This window comes from Lissotriton vulgaris, chromosome 2_1 (genome assembly GCF_964263255.1).
Source record: "Lissotriton vulgaris chromosome 2_1, aLisVul1.2, whole genome shotgun sequence".
Lineage (NCBI taxonomy): Eukaryota > Metazoa > Chordata > Amphibia > Caudata > Salamandridae > Lissotriton > Lissotriton vulgaris.
Genome location: NC_141687.1, coordinates 1,645,741,219 through 1,645,765,054, shown reverse-complemented (window position 1 = coordinate 1,645,765,054; position 23,836 = coordinate 1,645,741,219). Strand labels below are relative to the sequence as shown.

At 46.9% G+C, this 23,836-nt stretch overlaps 1 protein-coding gene across 1 annotated transcript in view; it reads left to right on the top strand.

The window, feature by feature from the left end:
• LOC147733006 (discoidin, CUB and LCCL domain-containing protein 1-like) overlaps positions 1-23,836 on the top strand; it is a 250,679-nt gene that overhangs the window by 101,442 nt on the left and 125,401 nt on the right. The window contains exons 3-6 of the mRNA XM_086957563.1: positions 491-628; positions 4,379-4,430; positions 20,248-20,320; positions 23,000-23,133. Coding sequence (XP_086813689.1) covers positions 491-628; positions 4,379-4,430; positions 20,248-20,320; positions 23,000-23,133 — 397 coding nt within the window. The remainder of the gene's footprint in view (positions 1-490; positions 629-4,378; positions 4,431-20,247; positions 20,321-22,999; positions 23,134-23,836) is intronic.

Sequence of the window (23,836 nt, the reverse complement as noted above, 5' to 3'; positions counted from 1 at the left end):
CCACCACTTCAAGCGAGAGTCAACCACCAGTGGACCACACCACTAGTTTAACTGATAGACAACTACCAATGGACCACACCACTTGTCCAAGCGAGAAGCAACCACTGAAAGGCCATACCACCTGCCCTAGGGATAGTAAACCGCCAAGAGACCACATCAATTGTCCAAGTGAGAGACAGCCACCAGCAGACCACCCCACATGCCCAGGTTAGATTCAATCACCAACAGATCACGTTGCTCATTCAAGTGATATGCAGCCGCCCCAGTCCGAGTCACTCCCCGAAATGGGTGTGACCATGCTAGGAGTTAAATAGCAAGACTTGTCCTAAAGCACTGAAACTGTGTTGGGAGTGGGCAGGGGAGGTCGGGGACAATGGTACTGGCTACGGGGTGAGCAGGTAGACCAGACCGTGATTGCTAGTAGGCCGCAGTGAGCTAAACGAGGAAGGGTGTAGCTATGCACTGACTACTCTCCCCGTCTCTTCTTCAGGTCCCTACTGTGGAAACCTTAACCAGGCGCCGGGGACTCTGCGAGTGAACTCCAGCGACGCCTCCGTGCTCTTCAGCAGCGGCCTGCACCGCTCCGGCCGCGGGTTCCTTCTGTCCTACGCCGGCAGCCATCACCCAGGTAGGTACAGGAAGGGGCGCGGATACAGCGGACGAAGGCCTCAGCTAGGCCCCAGTTACTTATGACTGTTGCTTGTTTTATTATTATTGTCACTATTGGTATTGTTGTTAATAATAGTAGCATTCTTATGAGTGGTGGTTCTGTGCGCCTTTCGAAATTTGCCTCAAATTCACGGAAACCGCGCTCGCGTTTGGGTGAGGGGCCGGCGAGTCTGGACACCGAGGTCTCCCGTGGTGAATCAGCGCCTCGCGGCCCCCTGTGGGCGTCCAGGAATCTGGCGCGTGGGTGGGATTCCGGGAACCGGGGACACTTGGGATCACAGCCACTCATTTCCTCCCAAACTAGACCTGTAATGAGAAGCAGCCGCTCCGCCTGGCGTCAGGCCCGCGGGGCCCTGCGCCTCAGAGAGGCGGTTAGTTACCCACTCGGTTTCTAAGCGCTGTAACAACAGCTGTTACGATATGCCCAGCTCGGTGGTACACGTTATCGAACTTAAGATGAAAGGGTGAGCCGGGCCCACTTTGGTTCAACATGAGAGCAGTGAGTGTGAACAGAACTCTGCAGCAAGCGCATTAACCTGCTGGGCTGTCAGCCACGATAGTGCCACCTGTTTTTCGTCTGTACTGAGCGCTTTTTGGAATGCTTGGCTTTTTTCGGATTTCACCCTGCTTTTGCCAGCTGTGAAATTCATGTGTTTAAAGGTATAGTTGAAGTCGCAAACTGAATCCCAGCTTATATTTATGCATCGTTTTAACCACGAAAATGTTGCAAAAAACACTAACAATGAAGATTGTTTTTGTTCAGCCCAGGTTTTATTACTGGCAGTGTTCGAAGTGCATAAAGAAAAGTATGGGAAACTGTGACCCCCCCCCCCCCCCCCGCTTTAATGGGGCGTGGTCACCGAGTGTGGGGGCGGGGTTAGAGATGTGGCGAAAAATAATAAAATAATCTAACTTTTTTGTTGGCCTTTATTTACTGGTAGATGCATATAAAATATGTGCACACCTTAAATAATAAAAAAATGTAACCTAAATCTATCTGTGGGAAAATTGTTTCTGGTAGGACAGCTCGGTTGGTTCATGCATTCACTTCAAATGTCTGTTGGTGTAACCGGACGGTCATTGATTTGAATCCTGGTCGGTGCACTGGGGAAATAGTGGCATGTATTTATACTGCTAAGAGGTCCAAGGCAGTGTTCAGAAAGCACTCTGAATAAGCAATCAGATAAAAATAAGTGTATTATACACGGGTATAAGATAGGTTGCACACTGTGTAAATAGGCTTTTGCAAAATGTGCAAAAATATATTGTTTACAGTGCTTTCAAAAGCTGATTTTAGTCATAAACTGATTTTACATAGTGCAAACCCTTTTATAGGTTTCCATTTAAAGGACAAATTCCAGGACCTATTACCTTAAGTCGGTACTAGGAACCACACATATATATATTTCTTTCGGGTAGCTTGCACCCTGGAGAAAAGGCTTTTTTTTTCTTTAGCTGCTTTTTCCCTTCTCTCACTTTATGGTAAAGGAGTCTCTTCTCCTTTTCTGTCAATCTGCAGCAACTCAATTGTTCAGGAACAGTTATTTAAAAGGAATCAAAAGTATGGGAACTGTTTAGGTACCTAATGTGTGAATATTAAGAGCGGGATGTTGTTGCTACAGGTATAGAAAATTGTTCTCTGCTCTGCTAGGCTGTCGAGATGGGTCTCTCAGCTACACGACTGGTGTCTGAGTAGCCAGAAAATTGAAATGTACCCCTCTTTGAATGAAAGCTCTGATGGCACCAAGCAAGTGTGCCCAACGCTCCTTTTAAGAGCTCCCTTGTCTCTTCCATCCCAGCATCTATCCATTCATTCTTTCACTCTTTATCCACCACTGATATCCACCATTTCTCCTTTACATCCGGTCATCCATTAATTCTTTCATTTATCCTTCAGTCTTTCCCCATTCCAGCCATCGACCATTCTATCCATCTGTTCAGAGCAATCCTATATGTATCCATCCATATATCCATCCACCCATCATTTGACTTACCTAACCATCAATACAGTCTTTTATCCATCAACTGATCCTTTTGTTCATTCATCCATCAATCCTCTGATTTCCATTTACTTTGCAAACCATCCATCCACTCAGATTTAGAATTTTCTCTGCCATCCTTTCACCCACCCATTCAGCCATCCTCTCAGATTCCCATTTACTCTGCCATTCTTTACACTCACCTATTCATCCTATCAGATTTTCATTTGCGTTAGCCCTCCTTTCACCCACCCATCCATCTTCTCCGACTTCCATTTAATCTGCCACCCTTTCCTCCTCCCATCTAGCCCTTCATCCATCCATTCGCTTTAGATTTCAATTTAGTCTACCATCATTATACCCATCAATCCATGCTCTCAGATTTCCATTTACTCTGCCTTGTTTCACCTACTCATCTATACTCTTAGATTTCCATTTGCTCTGCCATCCTTTCACCTATCCATTCATCCACCCTTTGTTTTCTATTTACCCTGCCATCCATCCATTCATCAGGATTTCCATTTACTCTTCCATCCTTTCACCTATTCATGTACCCATCCTCTCAACTGCCGATCCACCTATTCTTTTGCCCACTCATCCTGTTACCCATCTATTCATCCTTTCACCCACCAATCTTTCTACCTATTCACCCATCCATCCTTTCACCCAAACAACCAAACCTTCCTTTCACCCATTCATTACCCACTCACCCATCCACCCATCTTTCATATTTACAGCTTTAATCTTGTTCTTTTATCTGCCAGGCTGCAGAAAAAAGAGGCTCGTTAAATACCCACCCCCGCTGTAGCTGCTAAAGCAGAGGGGTTCACTGCGCCCTGGTCTGGAATCTGTAAGCCAAAATGAAAGGGGGCTTGGGTATCTTAATGGCATTAGTGGAAGAGACTCGCCCAAGATCAGGTCTGGTGTCTCCGAATAGCCTGGACTCCACTGCAGCAGTGCCTTTGACATCTTACAGCTTTGCTGTCTTTGACCTAAATCCACTGAGCAGTGGTTAATGTGTGAAGTGCTGGCGCGCTCGTCAGGATGCAGCCTGCACCAGACCATTTCTAATGTTAGCCGCCTAAAAAAAGAACCAACTACTAACCATGGAAATGGGAAGAGGATGTGGCATAATGGCCAGAGCTGCTGACTGCTGCACTGGAGAATCAGGTATGAGTCTCTGCATCGACTCTACATCCTTTGATTCTGGGCAAATCATTTAACCTCCCTGTAAATGAATGTGTCCTTAACTGGTGCTCATGAAAAGCTGGTGTTGATGATTAAGTGTCGGTGCTGAGCACTGGAAACCACCGGCTCAAATTAAGTACTGCAACAGAGATTGCCTGGACCTGGGAGTTGTGGGCTTGCAGTTAAGCACCTGTTTTAGGATGCTCTCTGCGTTGCCACAGGTTGTCTCCTCACCAACATGGGTTTTGGGACTGGTTGCTTAATTTGCACCAGTTGTTTTCCTGCGTTCTGCAGTGCTTCTCCACACTGCAAAGAAAATAACCTGGCAGCTAGTTAGGCAGCGAAGCGAGATGAGAATGTGTCTTTGTGCTCTGTGTGTATCCTGCCAGTCACATGATCCACCAACTTAGTCTTCCAATGTTGCAAAAAATAACACATTTCTGAAACTGATACCTGGGGGCGTTTAGTTTGTGATATGTGCATTCTATATAATCAGTATATTATTAAAATATGCATAACTGTGTTCTGCTGTTTTATTGCAGATCCGATATCCTGCTTGGAAAAAGGTGTGCACTACAGCAGCAAACAGGTCAGGTAAGTTGGCCGAGTGTGCCCTCCGCCCCCAGACTCTGAGGAAGTGAACTAATCTACCCATCCCCGCCCTGGTCCCAAAGCCTTCTATTTCAAAGGCTGTTCATGCTGCCAGCAAGCTAGGAAGTTAAACCAATATGTCAGAAACCCACTTTGGCAACCGCAGGGGCACAACATGGCACCAAAGCATAATAGTTGGCAAAGCGCTGTTCTCTCAGCGGCACCTCCCACTCCTTTACCCCCTACACACCAACATATATCTTTATACTATACAGACAGCGCTAGATTAAACATACCACATCGTCATACAAACAATATCACATCATAGCTATTTTGCCTGGAGAGGGATGCAGGCTAGAAAACACTCAAGTATATAAAAAATGTGATGGATGGAATGTTTGAACTAATCTCAGCCACTGATAATTAATCAGGCTTCCTACCAGTCCTTTGCACACCAGGCCACCTCAGTATGGACCCAGCTATATGGAAATCAGTCTTGACCCTGCTCCAATGGGAACAGTCCAACCCGAACTGCCAAGCCAGGTCCTGCCGGAACTGATATGGCCAGGTGTTGCAGAGTGGCAGCCCCTGACCTTGTAAAGGACCGCCATGTAGCTCTGACCCCCCCCCCCCCCACCCTCCAACACCCCCATTTTGGCATAGACCACACACAACACTTTCTTTGGGAAACTTTTTGGGTTGGGGTCATAAAAAACACAGCCTTATTTATTACACAACATAATAGAAGTATTACATATAAAAAGCTTTCAACATCACTTTTACAAATAATACACAGAAACCCCATAGCACCCCATACAGTACTATTTACAATTTGTTGGATCGCTACCCTTAGCGCAGACTCTAATACATAGCCATTGCTAACCGTTTCTAGTCTTGTCCCTGCGTATCCTGAACTGACCATTCCAGTGAGATCATGATTGGTCCACCTGTGAGGTCCACTCCCGAGTGATCTTGCACAGTGGGCCTGTCTTCCTGCCATGTTACCTACCTCGGGCTCCCTACACCCTCATTACCATACCCCCCCGCCTGTGCTGCTGTCTTTGGCATCCATGCACCAGTGCAGGGATTGGCCGTAAAGGCCTTTAGGTGGCGTGCACCCCAACAACCCCCTCACCCTCTGGCCGACTTGCTGTAGGCACCCCCTGAAGGGACCTGAGAGACAGCTGTCCCCACCTATTTCAAGTAAAATGGATGCCTTCTATGTACCACTTTTTGGGGGCTTTTAATTGCGAGAAAGTAATTGGGAATTTTGGTAGGCACTCTGACACCCTTGACACGTACTTTCAACTCTTCCCTACCTCTGTCTGTGGCGATTTCTTTACGCGTCTGGCAGCGGTGGGCGCCATCTTGGGATAGCGGGGTCAGCGCTCTAGTCGCGCAGAACTCACGCCCTCCCAGTAAATTTAAGCCAGCCTCCCGGTGGCCGCGTTGCCTAAGAAGCTCTCCCCTGTGATAGCGACTGGGGCTGCGAGCTAATCGCGCTATACCAGAGATACTCTACCGAAATTGTTTTTATTGTGTTTTACTGTGTTCCTTAGCGTTTCTGTACCAGGCAGCGAGAAAACTGTACTCAGTTCGATAATTCTTTTTGGGGGCTTTTAATTGCGAGAAAGTAATTGGGAATTTTGGTAGGCACTCTGACACCCTTGACACATACTTTCAACTCTTCCCTACCTCTGTCTGTGGCGATTTCTTTACGCGTCTGGCAGCGGTGGGCGCCATCTTGGGATAGCGGGGTCAGCGCTCTAGTCGCGCAGGACTCACGCCCTCCCAGTAAATTTAAGCCAGCCTCCCGGTGGCCGCGTTGCCTAAGAAGCTCTCCCCTGTGATAGCGACTGGGGCTGCGAGCTAATCGCGCTATACCAGAGATACTCTACCGAAATTGTTTTTATTGTGTTTTACTGTGTTCCTTAGCGTTTCTGTACCAGGCAGCGAGAAAACTGTACTCAGTTCGATAATTCTTTTTGGGGGCTTTTAATTGCGAGAAAGTAATTGGGAATTTTGGTAGGCACTCTGACACCCTTGACACGTACTTTCAACTCTTCCCTACCTCTGTCTGTGGCGATTTCTTTACGCGTCTGGCAGCGGTGGGCGCCATCTTGGGATAGCGGGGTCAGCGCTCTAGTCGCGCAGGACTCACGCCCTCCCAGTAAATTTAAGCCAGCCTCCCGGTGGCCGCGTTGCCTAAGAAGCTCTCCCCTGTGATAGCGACTGGGGCTGCGAGCTAATCGCGCTATACCAGAGATACTCTACCGAAATTGTTTTTATTGTGTTTTACTGTGTTCCTTAGCGTTTCTGTACCAGGCAGCGAGAAAACTGTACTCAGTTCGATAATTCTTTTTGGGGGCTTTTAATTGCGAGAAAGTAATTGGGAATTTTGGTAGGCACTCTGACACCCTTGACACGTACTTTCAACTCTTCCCTACCTCTGTCTGTGGCGATTTCTTTACGCGTCTGGCAGCGGTGGGCGCCATCTTGGGATAGCGGGGTCAGCGCTCTAGTCGCGCAGGACTCACGCCCTCCTCAACCAGCTATATAATGTGCGTTGTCTCCAGACGGCGCAGCGGGCTGGCGCAGCGGGCGCGCCGAAGCCGCGCCGAAGCCGCGCCTAAGCCAAGCCCGTCTGCGCCCGTCCGAGCCTGGACCGAGCCCAGGGCCACCCCCCTTACATCGTCACCCTCAGCAAGGTTAGTTTACACTGCTAATGAACTACGTCATTTTAATAACACATTCCAGACTGTACATGTTCCTCCTACATGCTTATTAGCTGACCCTTTTGGAGGTCCTTTCCTATGCACTTTGTGCACTAACAAGAGCACGGTTACCCAAACCCACATTTCACCTAATTCCCAGAAACTTATACACGCTGCACTTGTTAATGCCCGCTCGCTCCCCTGTCATAAAATTGACATTCTGGAGTTGCTCAATAACTATGCTATTGATCTCCTATTCCTGACTGAGACTTGGGGAGACAATGCATCTGGGCCAGACTTTAAGGCTGCGACGCCAGAGGACTACTGTGTTCATAGGCAGGATCGCATTTCTGCCCATAAAGGCGGGGGGATTGCAATAATATACCGTAACTGCCTTCGTGTGAAAACCATCGACCTTAAACATTCAAGTTGCGAGGCATTGGCTTTTACAATTACCCTCACCAACAACCAAACATTCACAGGTACCCTTCTATACCGACCTCCAGGCTCCCGTTCTATCTTTCTCTCTCAACTTAATCAACTGAGCGAGCTATCTGCAGATCACAAACACTTCACTCTCCTGGGAGATTTTAATTTTCATCTCGATTCTTTGTTAGATAAAGATACTGATCAGCTTATTAATGATCTGCTTGCTGTAGGTCTTGAACAACTGATCACAGAGCCAACCCACGAAGCTGGCCATACGCTTGACGGTATATTTACTAATGACCCCCATATTATCAAAAACGTTATATTTCCTTTAACTTGGTCTGACCACTTTGCTATTTTATTTGATATACGAACAAAAACTACAGCCCCCTACACCACGTCTGTAAATTCTGACTTTACCTACAGAGATTGGAAAAACCTTGATTTTAATCAACTTGCACAGATCCTTACTGACGACTTTGCTAGTATAGACACTACACATGACCCAAATATTGCAGCAGCCACTTACACCTCTATTTTGGAAGAAGCTTTTCTCACCTTGGCCCCCCTTAAAACACGCAAATGCAACAGGAAGACCCCTTCGGCCCCATGGTTTACCGAAAACCTCAGACTCCAACGACAATATTGTCGTAACAAGGAACGACATTGGCGTAAAAATTACAACCCAGCAGACAAGACTGCCTATAAAGCTGCACTTCTCAGCTATAAGCAGAGCATAGTATCTGAGAAAAACATCTATTATACTGCCCAAATAAACCAAGCCCAATGCAGCATGAAGAAACTGTTTGAAGTTGTCAACCATCTTGCTGAACCTTCTAACCCCCCGACGGAAACGTCCCAAAATCTCTGTAACACACTGGCTGACTTTTTCTCTGAAAAGGTCACATCTATATTTAAGGATTTCAGCCCTAAAGTGTTAACCTCCGATACCTCTGACTCTGAGCTACATGAGACTCTGACAGCTTCTACTGAATTTACTGAATTTACCAGCACGAATCCACATGACATTTACAAATTAATTCAGTCAATCAAATCTGGTTCCCCTTTGGATCCCTGTCATCCATCCATACTCAATAATATCCCAGACATTATTTCTATGCCACTTGCACGTATCTGTAATAGTATGTTTGCCACTGGTTCTTACCCTACCATTTGGAAAAACACCATTATCAGGCCGCTTCTTAAAAAACCTTCCCTAGATCCTACACTACCCTCCAGTTATCGTCCCATTGCATCTCTGCCGTTTCCTGCCAAGATCTTTGAATCGGTCATGAACAAACAACTTTCTGACTACATTCATACCAATGACTTGCTAGACGAAACCCAGTTTGGTTTCCGGCAAGGTCATGGAACAGAGACCGCCCTGATCAAGGCGGCAGATGAAATCAGGGCCACAATGGATAAGGGTGGACAGGCTGTCCTGATACTGTTGGACCTGTCGGCGGCTTTCGACACGGTCGATCATGTAACTTTGGTCGGCCGTGTTGAGGCCATCGGCATTAAACACAAAGCTAGGGACCTCATTGCATCATTCTTGGCGGATCGTAGCCAAGCGGTCAAGTTGGGTACTTTTACCTCACCCACTTTCAGCCTTCCCTGTGGAGTCCCTCAGGGTTCCTCGCTAAGTCCGACCCTTTTTAATATCTATGTTTCGGACTTAGCGAGGGTAATAAAGGAGCATAACATCAATTTGACAACATACGCTGATGATACTCAGCTGGTGCTGTCTATTCACAAAGATGGACCCACGGTCGCAGCAAATTTCAAGAACGGTATGAGGGCCATTAGCAGTTGGATGGCTTCCAACTGTTTAAAACTCAACTCAGCTAAGACAGAAGTTATGCTCTTTGGAAACATTCAACCTGAGTGGTCCCCTTCGTGGTGGCCTGAGGAATTAGGAACCCCACCACAACCTGTCAGTAAAGTTAGAAATCTGGGAGTGATATTCGACAACAAGCTCCTTTTCCATCATCATGCGAATTCGGTAGTGTCATCTTCCTTTAACATCCTAAGGAAGATAAAGAAACTACTACCGTATCTTCCCATAGCTATGGGAAAAACACTCATATCCACACTGGTGTTTTCTCGCATCGATTACTGCAACTCCCTTTTCCTCAATGCTCAAAAAAAGGTTATCTCCAAATTGCAACTAATACAAAATGCCTCTGCCAGAATCCTACTGGGTATTCCCAAATACAGTTCTGTCTCTGGACATCTCGACCAACTGCACTGGCTCCCAGTCAGAAGTCGTACGAAGTTCAAGACCCTCTGTATTGTCTACAAGGCAATAAATAACACGGGACCCAGATTTCTGAGAAGTTCCTTTAAACCTCTGGCAACCCCTAGAACGTTGCGCTCCAATACGGCTCACATGCTTCAGATTCCCAGAACAAGAAAAGTGACCTGGGGAGACAGACGTTTCACCATAGCAGCGGCGAAATTGTGGAACTCTCTTCCCCTTAATATAAAGATCAGTCCATCTTTGATTGTCTTCAGAAAGCAGCTAAAGACTTGGCTGTTTTCTCAATGACATCCCTGTAGATCACTTTATTCACTGTTTCACTGTTTATTATCTGGTTAGTTATCCTTTAGCTGCTAGCGCCGAGACACCTACGGGTAATTGCAGCGCTTTAAAAATTGCCTAAAATAAATAAATAAATAAAATAAATACCATAAATGCTCCACTAATCATGACCACACTTGCAGGCGAAGGACACAACCATAAATACAACAAACACTGACTCCACTGCAAGAAAAAGAGATTAAGTACAAATGAGCGTGAACAATACAGTACACAACCGTATCAACTTAAATCCTGCAAGCTGAAAAGGAAAAAACTTAGTAACCTGTAAAAGGAGAAACATTAGCATCAGCCCAAAAAATACTGCCTAAAGGGATGTGGTCATGACAAAAAGGGATTACATATGTCCAGTGGGGGCAACCAGCAGCTTTCTGGCTCCTGAGAGGCAAGCAGTGAAAGAGATCACTTCGCCACTCCTCCGCCTCTTTTAAAGGGGCGGTGGTCCAGCGCTAAGCAGTTCTAAAGTGACCTGAAAGAGTTTAATCGCTTCTGGGTCACCAAGCACCTGGCGACCAATGCCTGCGCTGCTTGTAGGCTGGTGCCAGCGAAGTCATATGCCACCTCCCCAGCCCCATGAGCTAGCACCGGCATTCTGCTATAAGCGTGGCGCCCCGTAGTCGTGGTGCCTTGGCATACACAAGCAACACAGTACCTTTTTCGCCCTTAAGAGGGCTCATCATTCAAGTTTGCCATGAGTGCAAAATATCGATGGACTGGGATACAGTCCGAGTAATGGCTAGTGGTAGAGATGAATACAACATTTTCCAGCTATCGCAACAAGAATTTTAGATTCTATTAAGGACACGGTGGCGAGGATTATGCCGTCTCAATTTCTTTACTGAACTCACAGCAGGCCAATGAAAGTAAAACTACATAAGTAAAAAACTTCAATACCCATCAGGCTTTGAACCATGCCTCCTTTATCACAGCCAATGACTGCATCACAAAGTATACAAAATAGAGAGGCACATACTGGCTTCCTCTTTCTTTGTGCGAACTCAGTCCATAAGTATGAACCAAAACCAAAGTCTTAAACTCTCAACTATGAGATAAACAATTCCTTTATGTATTCTCAACGGAGAATATATCCACAGCCCGCGAAGTAATCCGCTTCTGTCACGAAGACGATGCATCTCCATCCGGATGAGCCAGTCAGTTCTTGTTGGAATCATTTCCTAAAACAGAAACAAGGTTGAGAAAGAGAACCCACAACTTCACTTCTCATAGGGTGGGCATATAACGCTGTTATAAACATAACATCAAACAACTTAACAGTTGAAATAAACTGTCCCAACGGGTGGGATAATACTCGCCTCCGTGTCCTTATAGAATCTAAAATTCTTGTTGCGATAGCTGGAAAATTTTGTATTCTATATCAGGACCGGAGGCTTCTGAATATGCTGGTTCAAAACTCATCAATCACAGCATCAGAAACATGAGAAATAGGCTTATAATAGAAAACTTTAAACATAGAATCTGTAGACCAGTCAGCTGCTTTAAGGATGTCTTCTAAACGAGATCCCAACATGTACGCCTTGGAGGCCATAGCTCCTCTCGCAGAATGGGCACCATATACAGAAATATCAATACCAGCTTCTGACATCACCCATCTAACCCACCTAGCTAAGGTGGCAGCAGAGACTGGTTTGAAAGGTTTCTGAACTGAAATTAACAACTGACCCAACGGGTCAGACCTGTGTGCAATAGTACGCTCTTCATAACATTTCAAACATCGTAAGACACATAACTTGTTATTATGCAGGAAAGAAGGATACTCCACTGAACGTGACATAGTCTTCGTCTGTCTCGAGATCACGAAAGAGACACCCTGTGCAGAAAGATCTAAGGTTGTACAAACAGGAGATGAGACATAACAACATCGTGAGCTTGGCAGATAGCTGTTTCAAAGAAAGACCTGCATTATCCGGCTAAGATTCCAGAAGGGAAAGTACCTTGGAGACATCCCATAAGGTCGAATACCTGGGACGAGGTGGATTAGCCACCCGAACACCTTTAAGCAATTTACAAACCAGAGGATGCATCTCCACAGGTTTACCATCAACATGATCATGACCTGCTAAAAAAGCGGACCTGAAGTTGTTAACTGATCTGTAAGCAAGGTCTGATTCAGCACACTCAGAAAGAAGTCTAAAATCTCAGTCACATCTGATCCCACGGGATCCACCTGCCATTGAAGGCACCAACCCATCCATCTCTTCCAGGAAGCTGAATACCGCTTTCGGGTGTATGGAGCCCAAGCTTGTTGTATAAATCCGGCAGCCGCCTGTGAAAGGCTTGCAATGCTCTCATGTCTCCTGAGAGCGTCCACACCATCAGAATTGGCTCGTTCTGCAAGACCAATGGATGGCTCCCACTAGGTCCTGGAGAAGCATCGGGAACACTGGAAGCTGAAACGGAAGATCCACAGACAATTCCAATAGTGTGGGAAACCACGACTGAGTCTTCCACAAAGGTGTCACCAACACTATTGAAGCCGTCTGTTGACTGACAAAGGCCGCCACTCTCGGGATCAAGGCGAACGGAGGAAAGGCAAAGTTATTCTGTTGGCCCCAATGGTGAAGGAACGCGTCCGTCCCCATTGCCATCGGATCCGGCCTCCAACTGAAAAACAGGGAAGTTGGGAATTGAGGCAAGAAGCAAATAGGTCTATTTTGCATGGGCCTCGCATACTCATGATCTGGGCAAACAGATTGGGGTGATGTCTCCAATCGCTGTAATCTCTGAGGAATCTGGAGTTCCAGTCCGCCACCTGATTGAGCTTCCCCGGAAGGTACTCTGCTATGACAGTGATCTTGTGATCCAGGCAGAAGTGCCAGAACTCCTTCACTATGTTGACCAGCATACGAGACATCGTTCCCCCCTGTCGATTGATATATCTCACCACTTAGGCATTGTCCATTCGGAGAAGGATGCAACAATTGCTCTTCAGAGGTGAGATTGAGCTGATGGCAAAGAAGCCGGCCAGCAACTCGAGGCAGCTTATGTGCAACTTTAGTTCGTCTGCTGACCACCGTCCGCCTGTGGCAAATTCTCCACGCGAGCGCCCCATCCCCATCGGCTGGCGTCTGATTCGACAACCACGTCCGGGGCTGCGCCGAAGATTGCCTTTCCATTCCAGGCTGTCATGTGCTCTAGCCACCAACAGCTCCTCTCGAGCCTCCAGAGATAAGGGAATGAGATGGTCATAATGAAAATTCTTCTGAATGTAAAAGATCTTGAGTCTCTGAAGGGCCCGGTAATGTGAGGGACCTGTGAAAATGGCTTGTATCGAGGACGCCAACAGGCCCACAATTCTCACTAGAAATCTCAGAGAAATCATTTGTTTGGACGAGGTGGATTTGATCTCTCTTTTTATGGACCTGATCTTGTTCACGGGAAGAAGGAGTTGGGCAGAGACTGAGTCTATCAGGAATCCCAGAAATTCTATCTGCTGACTCTGGACCATCATGGACTTCTGGATGATAAAACCCAGATCCTGTAACAGGGACATCGTCCACTCTAAGTGAGTGAGAAGAAGAGTCTAATCCTGCGTCCGAATTAGCATGTCGTTTAAGTACACAATGGGTTGCACCCCCATTTCCCAAAGGCGGGAAACCACTGGTCTCAGGAGTTTGGTGAATACCCACAGAGCTGAAGACAGTCCGAAGGGAAGTTTGCGATATCGGTGCCATTCCCCTTTCCATTGAAACTGCAAGAATTTTTGATGTAAGGGGCAAACTGGTACTGTAAGATAAGCATCCTTCAGGTCCAGCCGGACCAAATAATCTTTCTCCAGCAGGAGATCTCTCAATAGATGGATGCCTTCCATCTTGAAGTGTCTGTAGACTACATATGGGTTGAATTCTCTTAGGTTCAGGACCAGGCGTTGGCCTCCGCCCTTCTTCTGAACCAAAAAGACGTTGCTGCAAAATCTTTCGGGTTTGAAGGGTCCTATGACAAAAGCCTGTATGGCCAAAAGCTCTTTTAGTTCTAAGTCTTTAAAAATCTGTTCTTGAAGGGAAAAAGGGAGAGGACGAGGGAGAAACACCTGACGGGGAGAATCCAACAGTTCTATCTGGTAGCCCTGAACGGTCTGAAGGACCCACACATCTGAAGTGAGACTTGTCCAATTAACCACAAAGTGCAGCTACCTGCCCCCTAGTAGAATTGACGGACATACAGGACTTACCAGACGACTGTGAGTCGAAGTTTTTGTATCCTCGGTTGACACCTCGGTTGAAACGACCCTTGTATCCATGCGATATGGAGGGGTAGAAGCCGGCCTGCTCAGGCCCCTGGGTGTAACCTCTACGCCTGGGTGCGAATCCTCTCTGAGGACTTGGGTTCGTGTAGCGGTCGAGGATCCTCTGCCACGGCCGGCCCTACCAGAGACGTGTTGGAGCCCTCTCTTAAGGGAAGCCTGAGATTTATCAAGCGAGGCGAAGGTGCTCACGAATTTAGCAATGTCCTTCAAAAATTTGTCGCCAAACAGTTGACCCTTTACCAAAGGACCTGGTTCTGACTAGGCTAATTCCACTAATTGGGGATCCATCCTGAGTAAAACAGACTTGCGCCGTTCGGAAGCCAAAGCACAGTTAGTGTTTCCATGCAAATCGCCCTTTGCGCCCATCCAGCCAGGACCTCGGGGTGAATCGCGGCCCCGACTCCGGTGCCTGAAGGGCCAGCTCCAGAATTTTAGCTAAAGGGCCTGAAAGGTCGAGGACTTTATCTTGGCACGCCCGAAGGGCGTGATCAATCCCCTTCTTAGGGTTTTTTTTATACTTTTTCAAGAAGGTGGTCATTGAAGAATCTATGTCTGGAGTTAGAGCCACCTTGTTAGCTAAGTCTGGGCGTGGGCATTCCGATTTCAGATGAGCCCTAACCTCCTTATCAAAACCCTTACGTAGGTGGGCTTGCATGTATTCAGCTACAGCAGGGGGAGGGACCCAGTCAGAGGACCTAGGATGGACTATGTCTGAGGGATCGAACATGAAGGGGGAAGGGTGAACAGGAGAGGAAGCGTGCTTACGCTTTTTAGCACACTTACACGGTCTGGACTCATGGGACGAATCTGTTTCCGTGCCGGTATCCGTAGTGGTATCGGGAATAGGAATAGGAGAGGACTGTGGTGGAGGTGGAGGTGGGACAGGAGCGCCATCTTTGGAGCTTTCTTTGGACTTATATAACTTAGAATATGTGTGTACATGAGGCCAAGAGGAACCAGCAGGCTCAACCAATGGGGGACCCGGGACCAAGGAAGACCCAGAGGAGGGAAGGGAAGGGGTAGAAGGGACCAGTAGTTCCAATTTCTTAGCTAGGGGTAACAGGGCGGAAGACTGGGCATTATCTAGCTTTGCATTCAGCTTTTTGTCAATAATGTCCTCCATGGACTCTTCTTCATAGTACTCCTCATCGCCTTGTTCCTCGCACGCAGCAACCTCCTCCTGGTAGACTTCGCAATCTGCCATACTCTTTAATAGAATGTAGAATTCCAATCAAAATCACCAGAGGGAAGCTCAATTATCAGCCCGTAATTAAGGGCGTCGGTTGGGAGTAATGCCTGGGCACAGGAGCCAGTAAACAATATCAAAGTCACTCTATCAATATAATGTAGCCCCACTCTAGGACTAATGGAGGAAGTAAAATCCCTATCTGTGGGCAGAATAGAGGCACCAAAAATTGTGGCTTCCAGTAGCCCTAGAAATGCAAGGGTTAATGCCTGTGACAAGCGTGAGGGCTTTCTGAACAAAAACACTGCCTTATCTGCTCTTAAAGGCCCAAATTGTCTGCTGGCCTGCTGCGTGTTGCTCCCCAGTTCAGCTCGGGGCAGAGTGTCGTGTTCGGCAAGAGAAGGACTGCGTGTACGTAGAGACGCGCTCGAGCCCTGGAGACGCACACTGGCTGCCCGCGAAGGCCCCAACGTGCGTCTCACTCCCAGCGGGGGGAGCAAACCCCTACGGATCGCGAGCTGCGATCGGAAGGCAGACAGCGCTGCCGGCAGCGATAACGAGGCACGGGGGAAACCTAAAGCGCAACACGCGCTTGAAAGTGGAGACTAATGAAGCAGAGCGGGCATGAAGGAGCCGCGCTCCGATACCGGAGAGTACGGGAAGACGCGCAGCAGCATAAAACGCACGCTAAGCACAAGGCTAGTCCCCACAAGTAAGAAAACACCACAAAATGTACAGCAATACCGATTCAAGCAACAAAAAGTGTATCAAAATACTCAACAAAGTTTAGCAAATCACAGTAACAGTGCAAAGTATAAAAGGTAGAGAGGCCCTTATTTGGGCTGTGGAGCAGCAAAGAAAGAAGAAGTCAGTATGGTGCCTCTCTATTTTGTATACTTTGTGATGCAGTCATTGGCTGTGATAAATGAAGCGTGGTTCAAAGCCTCATGGGTATTGATGTTTTTTACTTATGTAGTTTTACTTTCATTGGCTGCTGTGAGTTCAGTAAAGAAATTGAGACGGCATAATCAGAAGCCTCCGGTCCTGATATAGAATTCAAGCGTTCCATCCATCACTCTTTTCATATACTATGTTAGAAAACAATCTGCACAGACCGCGCAATGGACAATCAGCCCCCTAGTTCAATAAAAAAAACAGCAAAATCCTTCAGCACCCATATCCATCCACATCCAATTAGTGCCCAACTAATGTCACAAGAAGCTAAGGAAATTGCATGAATTCAAGAAACCTATTTTTTTATAATCACAATGTGATGTCATATCCTGTTATTTTAGATAGTTTCAATTTCTGGATCTTACAAGTGCTATGACGCTCTTGTTTATGCTGTCACCAACCCCTCTACTAAATGGAAGACCCGAGTGTGCCATATACTTCATACAAGATCACACTCTATGAAGCTTTACTCCAGGGCAAACATGGCCGATCTAGATCTCACAATATGTTTTTCTGCTTCTGGAATAGTAACAGGGCACTTTATAGATGTAAAGTATTAATTGCAGTTTGGGCCACGTCGACCTGCTCCATTCCTTATCCCATGTACAGCACAGCAGTATCCATGCACTCTGCCTGCTGCTTTTTGCAAAAATACATCTTACGTGAGGTGAACTCTCATTTTGAGGAAAACTTGTTTGCTGTATTCCCTAATGGGCACGCTGCAAACATAACACAAAATAAGAATTTGCCCCTTTTTTACTTCAGTACAAAGCTTTATGTAATAGCAGATATGGCGGCTCGCAAGGGAAAGAGGGCACCTACGAATAGGGTTAAGAAACTAGGGTAGATACAGTCAGGCGCGAGGCAGAAGCATGTAAAGAGTTAGTACTGCGCCTGCACTGTTAACACTGTAAACAAGAATGGAGGTAATGACACTGTAAACAAGATTAAAGGTAAAAACACAGTAAACAAGACTGGAGGTAATGACATAGCAAACAAGACTTGAGGTAATGACACTGTAAACAAGACTGGAGGTAATGACACTGTAAACAAGATTGGAGGTAATGACACTGTAAACAAAGCCTGGAGGTAAACTGTAAAGTTGAGTTCCTCAAACTGCACTGGGTGTACAACATAATCACTGGCTGTAAATTGTAATCACTGTCAACCATATCTAGCGTACACTGTAAAGGCACAAGTTGTACATTGTAAACACTGAAAGGAAACTGTAAGCACTGATGGAACACTGGGCTTTCACAGCAAACAACACCACGTGTACACTGGAAACAAAACTAGGTTCCACTGAATGCAACTCCAGGTATACGGTATAAACAACACAGGGTGTACTTTGTAAACACTGGGCATAAAGTTTAGGCACAGAGTGTCAACTGTTCACAACACTGGATCTATGTTGTAAACAAAACTGGGTGTACCCTCTAAGCAACACTGGGCTTATGCAGTAAACATTGGGACAACACTGCAAACAATACTGGACGTACACTGCGCACTGTAAATTGTGTAATAGGGGCGGTTCATCATGAACAGGAGTGGTGGAACAATGTAAAGTGCACTGGGTTTCTAGTGCAAATCGCACTTGGTGTACCCTGTAAACAATACCTGTTATGCACTTTGAAACACTGGTAAGCACTATAAACAAACACTGGTAGGCACTGTAAACAAAACGCTATGTACGTGATAAAAACGAGACTATAAGTGCCCTGTACACTAGATGGTATGTGTAAAAATGTAAACCTTAGAGGGTGGACACGTAAAAACACCAAGGATACAGTGAAAATAACACTGTCCTGTTTTAACCAAAGCACAAGGGGCCCAAACAAGTAAGAGATAGGTCTTAAAAGTAATAGTAAATTGCGCACTGACGTTTTGAGACCTGCTTCAGGTTTTGCAGTCCAACCTAAGCACTAATATGTCTCCTCACAAATTATTCAGTCATAGAATGACCTTGCTAATGAATATTATTTAGAGACAGGCCACTATGTACAACCTCTGTGATTGGCTACGAACACAGGGATGAGGGCCTGCAAAGAGCAGCAGACCAAATGCCATACCTTTCTATTCCCAGACAGGAAACTTTTTTTTTTTTTTAATAATGCAAGTTGCTTTAAGGAATCAATGCTGCTTTAGAGAAGAAAAAAAAGCTGTTGGTAACATGGATCACTGCTTGCTGACCATCTGGCTGCAGCCAAAATTCATAGTGTGGACGGTGTCCCTCAGCGGACACCTTGCTCCTTTGTGAATCAGTTACCGCCTCCTTCAACGGTGTTAGTAACTGATCAGTGGTTAATGACTGCAGTTGTGGACGCAAACCGTTCATACATACCTTTGTGACTGCAATTTGGAAAGGTGTCTATTTCATAACCCCTCCTAACTGCGATTGGGTTTGGATCACAAAACTCACTTTGCGAGCTGGAAGACCTTTTCAGACTTGCAAAATGGGACCAGCACTTAGAAACAAAATCTATTTTGCGGTTGCACGTTCTGTGATTTTTACGAATGGCAGAATGTGTAACTGCAAAAGGGCTTTTGGCGACAGGCCCGCAGCGTGCAATAAAAATACTGTGTACAGTGTAAAGAAAACAATAAATGTGCAGTGTAAATAAAACTGGGTGTAGACTGCATATAAGTTAGTATAAAGCCTGCAAAGTAAACAGCTCTAGGTGTAGGCTAACAGAAAAAAAAAACTGAAAGCGTGAAATGTAAAGAAAACTGGGTTTACGCTGCCAAGGGGCTCGCGGAGCTACAACCCAATAAAGTATCCTAGATTGGCAGTATAAATATATTGTAGGCACACTGTTCGACACTTAACTCTGTGGATGTTACTCTAATTACACCTTGAATACACTTTTTAGTGGTGAAGGGGAGTGCAGTGAGCACTGTGATAAGTGTTACTCAAGTGCTGCTTGGCGCTACACTGCTTCACGTATGCGCTTTATGCTGGAAAGCACCAGAGGTGCTCTGTATTTAAATGAAATGAAATACCTCCGGAGAGGTGTCCCGGCGCTGGGGGCCGTTGGGAAGATTAAGCGAGCTATTGCCCAGAGTCACATGGTGCTGGTCTAACCTGTCCTCGGAGCCGGGGATGAACCATGCACCCTGTGGTCCGGAGTCGGGCACCCTGGCCGCTGCGCGACACCTTCCATTTACAACTCTGAGACTCTTCGGCTCTGCCACACATAGGAGATGCTATTTGCAGACAGTCTACGAATTCTGCAGGCAGGGGCGGCCTTAGGCATGTGCAAGCTGTGCACCTGCACAGGGCCACCAAATCCCAGGGGCCTCCACGCCAATATAAATCCTTAATATAATAATCCTCTGAGGATGGATACATATTTGTGTGGCGGCCCTTGGCAGGGATTTGGTGGCCTCTGGCTCTGTTCCACTTCCAAACACCCTGAACCTTCCACCCCCTCTCCCCCTCTCCACTGGCCTCCGCGCTCAGCCCCGCCCGGACCCCCTCTTCCGGGGCCCCCTACCTACGCTTCCTGCCCAGGGCCACCATGAGCCTAGAGCCGCCCCTGCTGCAGGGATTGCCCTGCAGCCACAGTACAAGCGAAGCATGCAGCGGCGGGCGCAGCGCTCCGTGCACGCGCACTGTGCTCCCGTGCAGTGACTGAGGACCTAATGCAGTGTTGCTTCTCCATGTCTTACAGTGTCTACTGCCCCGCGGGCTGCAAGGAGATCGCCGGCGACATCTGGGGGCAGGTGGCCCAGGGCTACCGAGATGTGAGTACCAATGTCTCGCCCTTTCTGCCCCCTTCGTGACTGAAGACTCGTGAATGAGCCTGGTGTGACTGACCCCTTTTTGCGCGACTGTCCGCTGGCTGTCTGGACCCATTGGAGTTGGCAGTGTGTTCGGCATGTGTGTGGGGGTGGCGAAAACTATGAAATAATCCACTGCATGTCCCTCGCGCCATATTTAATCCGATACTTTTTAGGCCTCTGCGTACCAGACTCCCCTCGAGCCCTGCGTGTCCTTCACCTTGTCCCCTCGAGACATGTCCCCCGAACCCTGTGTATGCAACTGCCCTCTAAGACCTGTCCTTTTCTAGCTCTGTGTATTACACCTCCCTCTCAAGACCTGTGCTTAGCGCTCTGTCTATCCCACCCCTCACTCCGTTTTGCAGGCCCTTTGTATCCAGTTCTCCTCTCAGGTTTTGTCAGGCCCTTTGTATCCAGTTCTCCTCTCAGGTTTTGCCAGGCACTTTGTATCCAATTCTTCACAGTTTCAGTCACTCTGGGTGACAATCCTCGGGTGATGTGAATGCCCACCTCCCTCTCAAGCCTATCCCTCTCATCCGGAGTATACCACCGCCTCTTCAATCCCGCCCAAGCCCCTTCCTCTCTCAGACCCCTGTGTATCCATCTTTGGTTGCACTCACTGTAACCTTGGACCCGGGTTTCTCTCTGACTCTCTCCCCTGTCTGGCCTTGCCCCACGTTTCCGGGGGACCCCCCCTTTCCGGCGCGCCCCTCTGATCCTGTGTATCTCACCCCCATCTCGGAGCCTGTCCTTCCGGTTTGGAGTTGCCCTTTTCTGAGGTCTTTCCCTTTGGCCCTCTGTCGCCCCCTCCTCGCCCAGGGCTTGACCCCTGGCTCCTCGTTATTGCGGATAATGTCACTATTGTACCCTGTGCCTCAGTGTTCTTTCCTGGGAAAAGTGCCGGATGTTTGGGGGTCCGGGGCTCTTCCGGGACATCTCGTGAGATGGGGAGACCCCAACAAATGCGACCATGGCACGGTTCGTGAGATCACGGTTCAGTTTTCATCACTGAGAATGAATCCAAAACGCACCCAGCTTATAACATAAACCATGTGTAAGGCACACACCAGTTGTTTCTTGGCACTTTAAGTATACATCATTAATCGACTCATTTCATAATTCGGAAAAGGGTGATACACTGAGTCAGCCAGGCCGTGTTTTGCACGTTACACGCAGTTTTGGGTAGCAAGGACTCAACCCACAGAGCTATCTTTGCCCCAGTGCAGGCAGCTGAGATCCAGTGTAATTTAGAGCGCTCGAAGGCCGAGGGGTATTTCCCAAGTCCATCGAGTTATAACCTTGCCTCTCTCTCAACCTGTTTTAATGTTAACATCTAACCATTAGCCTGCTATCCCCGGGAAACTGACAGCAAGATAAACCGCGCATGCGCAAGAGCGGTCTGCGGGTCGCACATTTAATAGCCAATGAAGAGAGCTGGGATTTCTCCATTCTAATACTCCGTGTCACGCTCAACCATCGTTCCTACACCTTTGACCCGATTTACAGTCTTTTTTGGCACACAAGTGAAACACGTGCAATAAAAGCGTTTTTGCAAACATTAATTCCACCTCGTTGCTCACAGAATGAGCACTGGTGGAATATTATGTATTTAAGGTGCGGTAACTTAGATGGCGGAGGAAATGCAGTGCTCGCATGTTTAACGTTAAAAGTAGGATCAAGGGCTGATTGGTGGGGCACCCTGCATAAGTAAATGAAAAACCCCGCTCGTGCCAGATACGTTTCAGAAGCAGGGTGAACATGCTTACACTTTGTAGTTTCTGGATATTTACTCGCCTCATGCATAAAGCCCCCAACCCTGGAAACACACAGATTTGCTCCCGTACTTTTCCATTAATCACCCTCCTATTTAATGGGAGCAGGGATGCAGGTTTTCAGAAAATAAATATATCACCATGGAGAAAAAAATAAGAATTTACCAGTATTCATTACCATTTTTTTGGGGCAGATTTATGTAGCACAAACTCGACCCGAAGGTATTGGAGCGATTTACATGAGCACCAGTTAGTTACATTACACAAGGACACAATCATGTTTTGGGGGATTTGCCAAGAATCACAGGATCTTGAGCCGACGCTGAGACTCAAGCCTGGTTCACCAGCTCCAGAGTCGGCAGCTCCGGCCGTTGGGCCACACTCTCTCAACCAGCCTTTCCTGCCAGACGTTCTAGTGTCTGTCCCTCGATTGTTACTTATAACCACTTTTTCACAAGAGTAAATTCAACCCTCTCAGTCTCAGCAGCGAGGCCACAGATTTCATGAACGTGGAGTCTGAAGCTTTTCCTGAGCACCAAAGTCACACCCGGCCATAATTCGTCTAGCGCTCCGAGGCGATTCAGTTTATAGTGTTCACCTAAAATTAGATCTCGTTGACTCCTCCGCTCCCGCTATGTTGTCAGCATTTGTAGAGCGCCTTCTATCATTAATATTTCACTGAAATGCTAAAGTACAACAGTTGAAGTGATGAGCGACTGTGGCCGGGCCCAGAGCCGTGTGTTGTCCTGAAGCAGGGCTGTGGAAGGAGGCAGAGTGATGACGCTAAAGGCTGGCGTTGCTTCAAGAGCTTTGCTTCGTGGCGCTTTGCTCTCTCTGGTGTTTATTCTATCCATTCCTCTTTTTTCTCCAGACTTCTGTGATCTGCAAGGCTGCCGTCCACGCGGGGGCGATATCGGATGAAGTAGGGGGGCAGGTGACGTTCGTTCGGGAGAAGGGCGTCACTCTCTACGATGCTGCCGCAGCCAATGGACTCCAGTCAAAAACGTGAGCTGACATCTGTGTGTGTTGTGAGAGGGGAGGGCTTTGGGGGTCTACACTGATTCCATTCGCCCCCATGTCAGTGTTTCACTGACAGGACATGGCTGGTGTTTTTATGTCCAGGCCGGTAAAAATAATAGAACATCAGCAACTCCTCCTTGAAAGATAAATTAAACAAGCATTGGAAATGCAACAGGTCTCGCATTTGCTTGAATTTGAGATATTGGTGTTGTAAATGACAATGTATGTTACCCCATGTGTTATGGAGTGATGTATGTGATGTGTAGTGGAATTATGTGGTTTGGATTGAAATTAGTTGTGGAATTATAAGGCGTGGAATTGTGTGGTGAGTTAATTGTGTAGTGAAATTATGTGGCATGGTGTGCAGTGGAAATATGTGGATAGTATATGTGTTATTGAGTGTATTGGATTTATATGGAGTGGTATTGTTTGTAATGGAGTGTAATTATGTGGAATGGTATTTTGTGTTGTGGTGCGGTATGTAGTGGACTTTAATTGTGTGGTGTGCTGTTGAATTTTGTGGCATGATTTGGAATTGTGTGGTGTGGTGTGGTGTGGTGTGGAATGGATTGCTTTCATAACTGATTCCGTAAAATTATGTAAATTGTTCCCTAAATAGACACATTTTTTAAACGGTTAACATAAAATATAACTAATGTCCTTTTGTTTACTAGCATTACACAGTTTT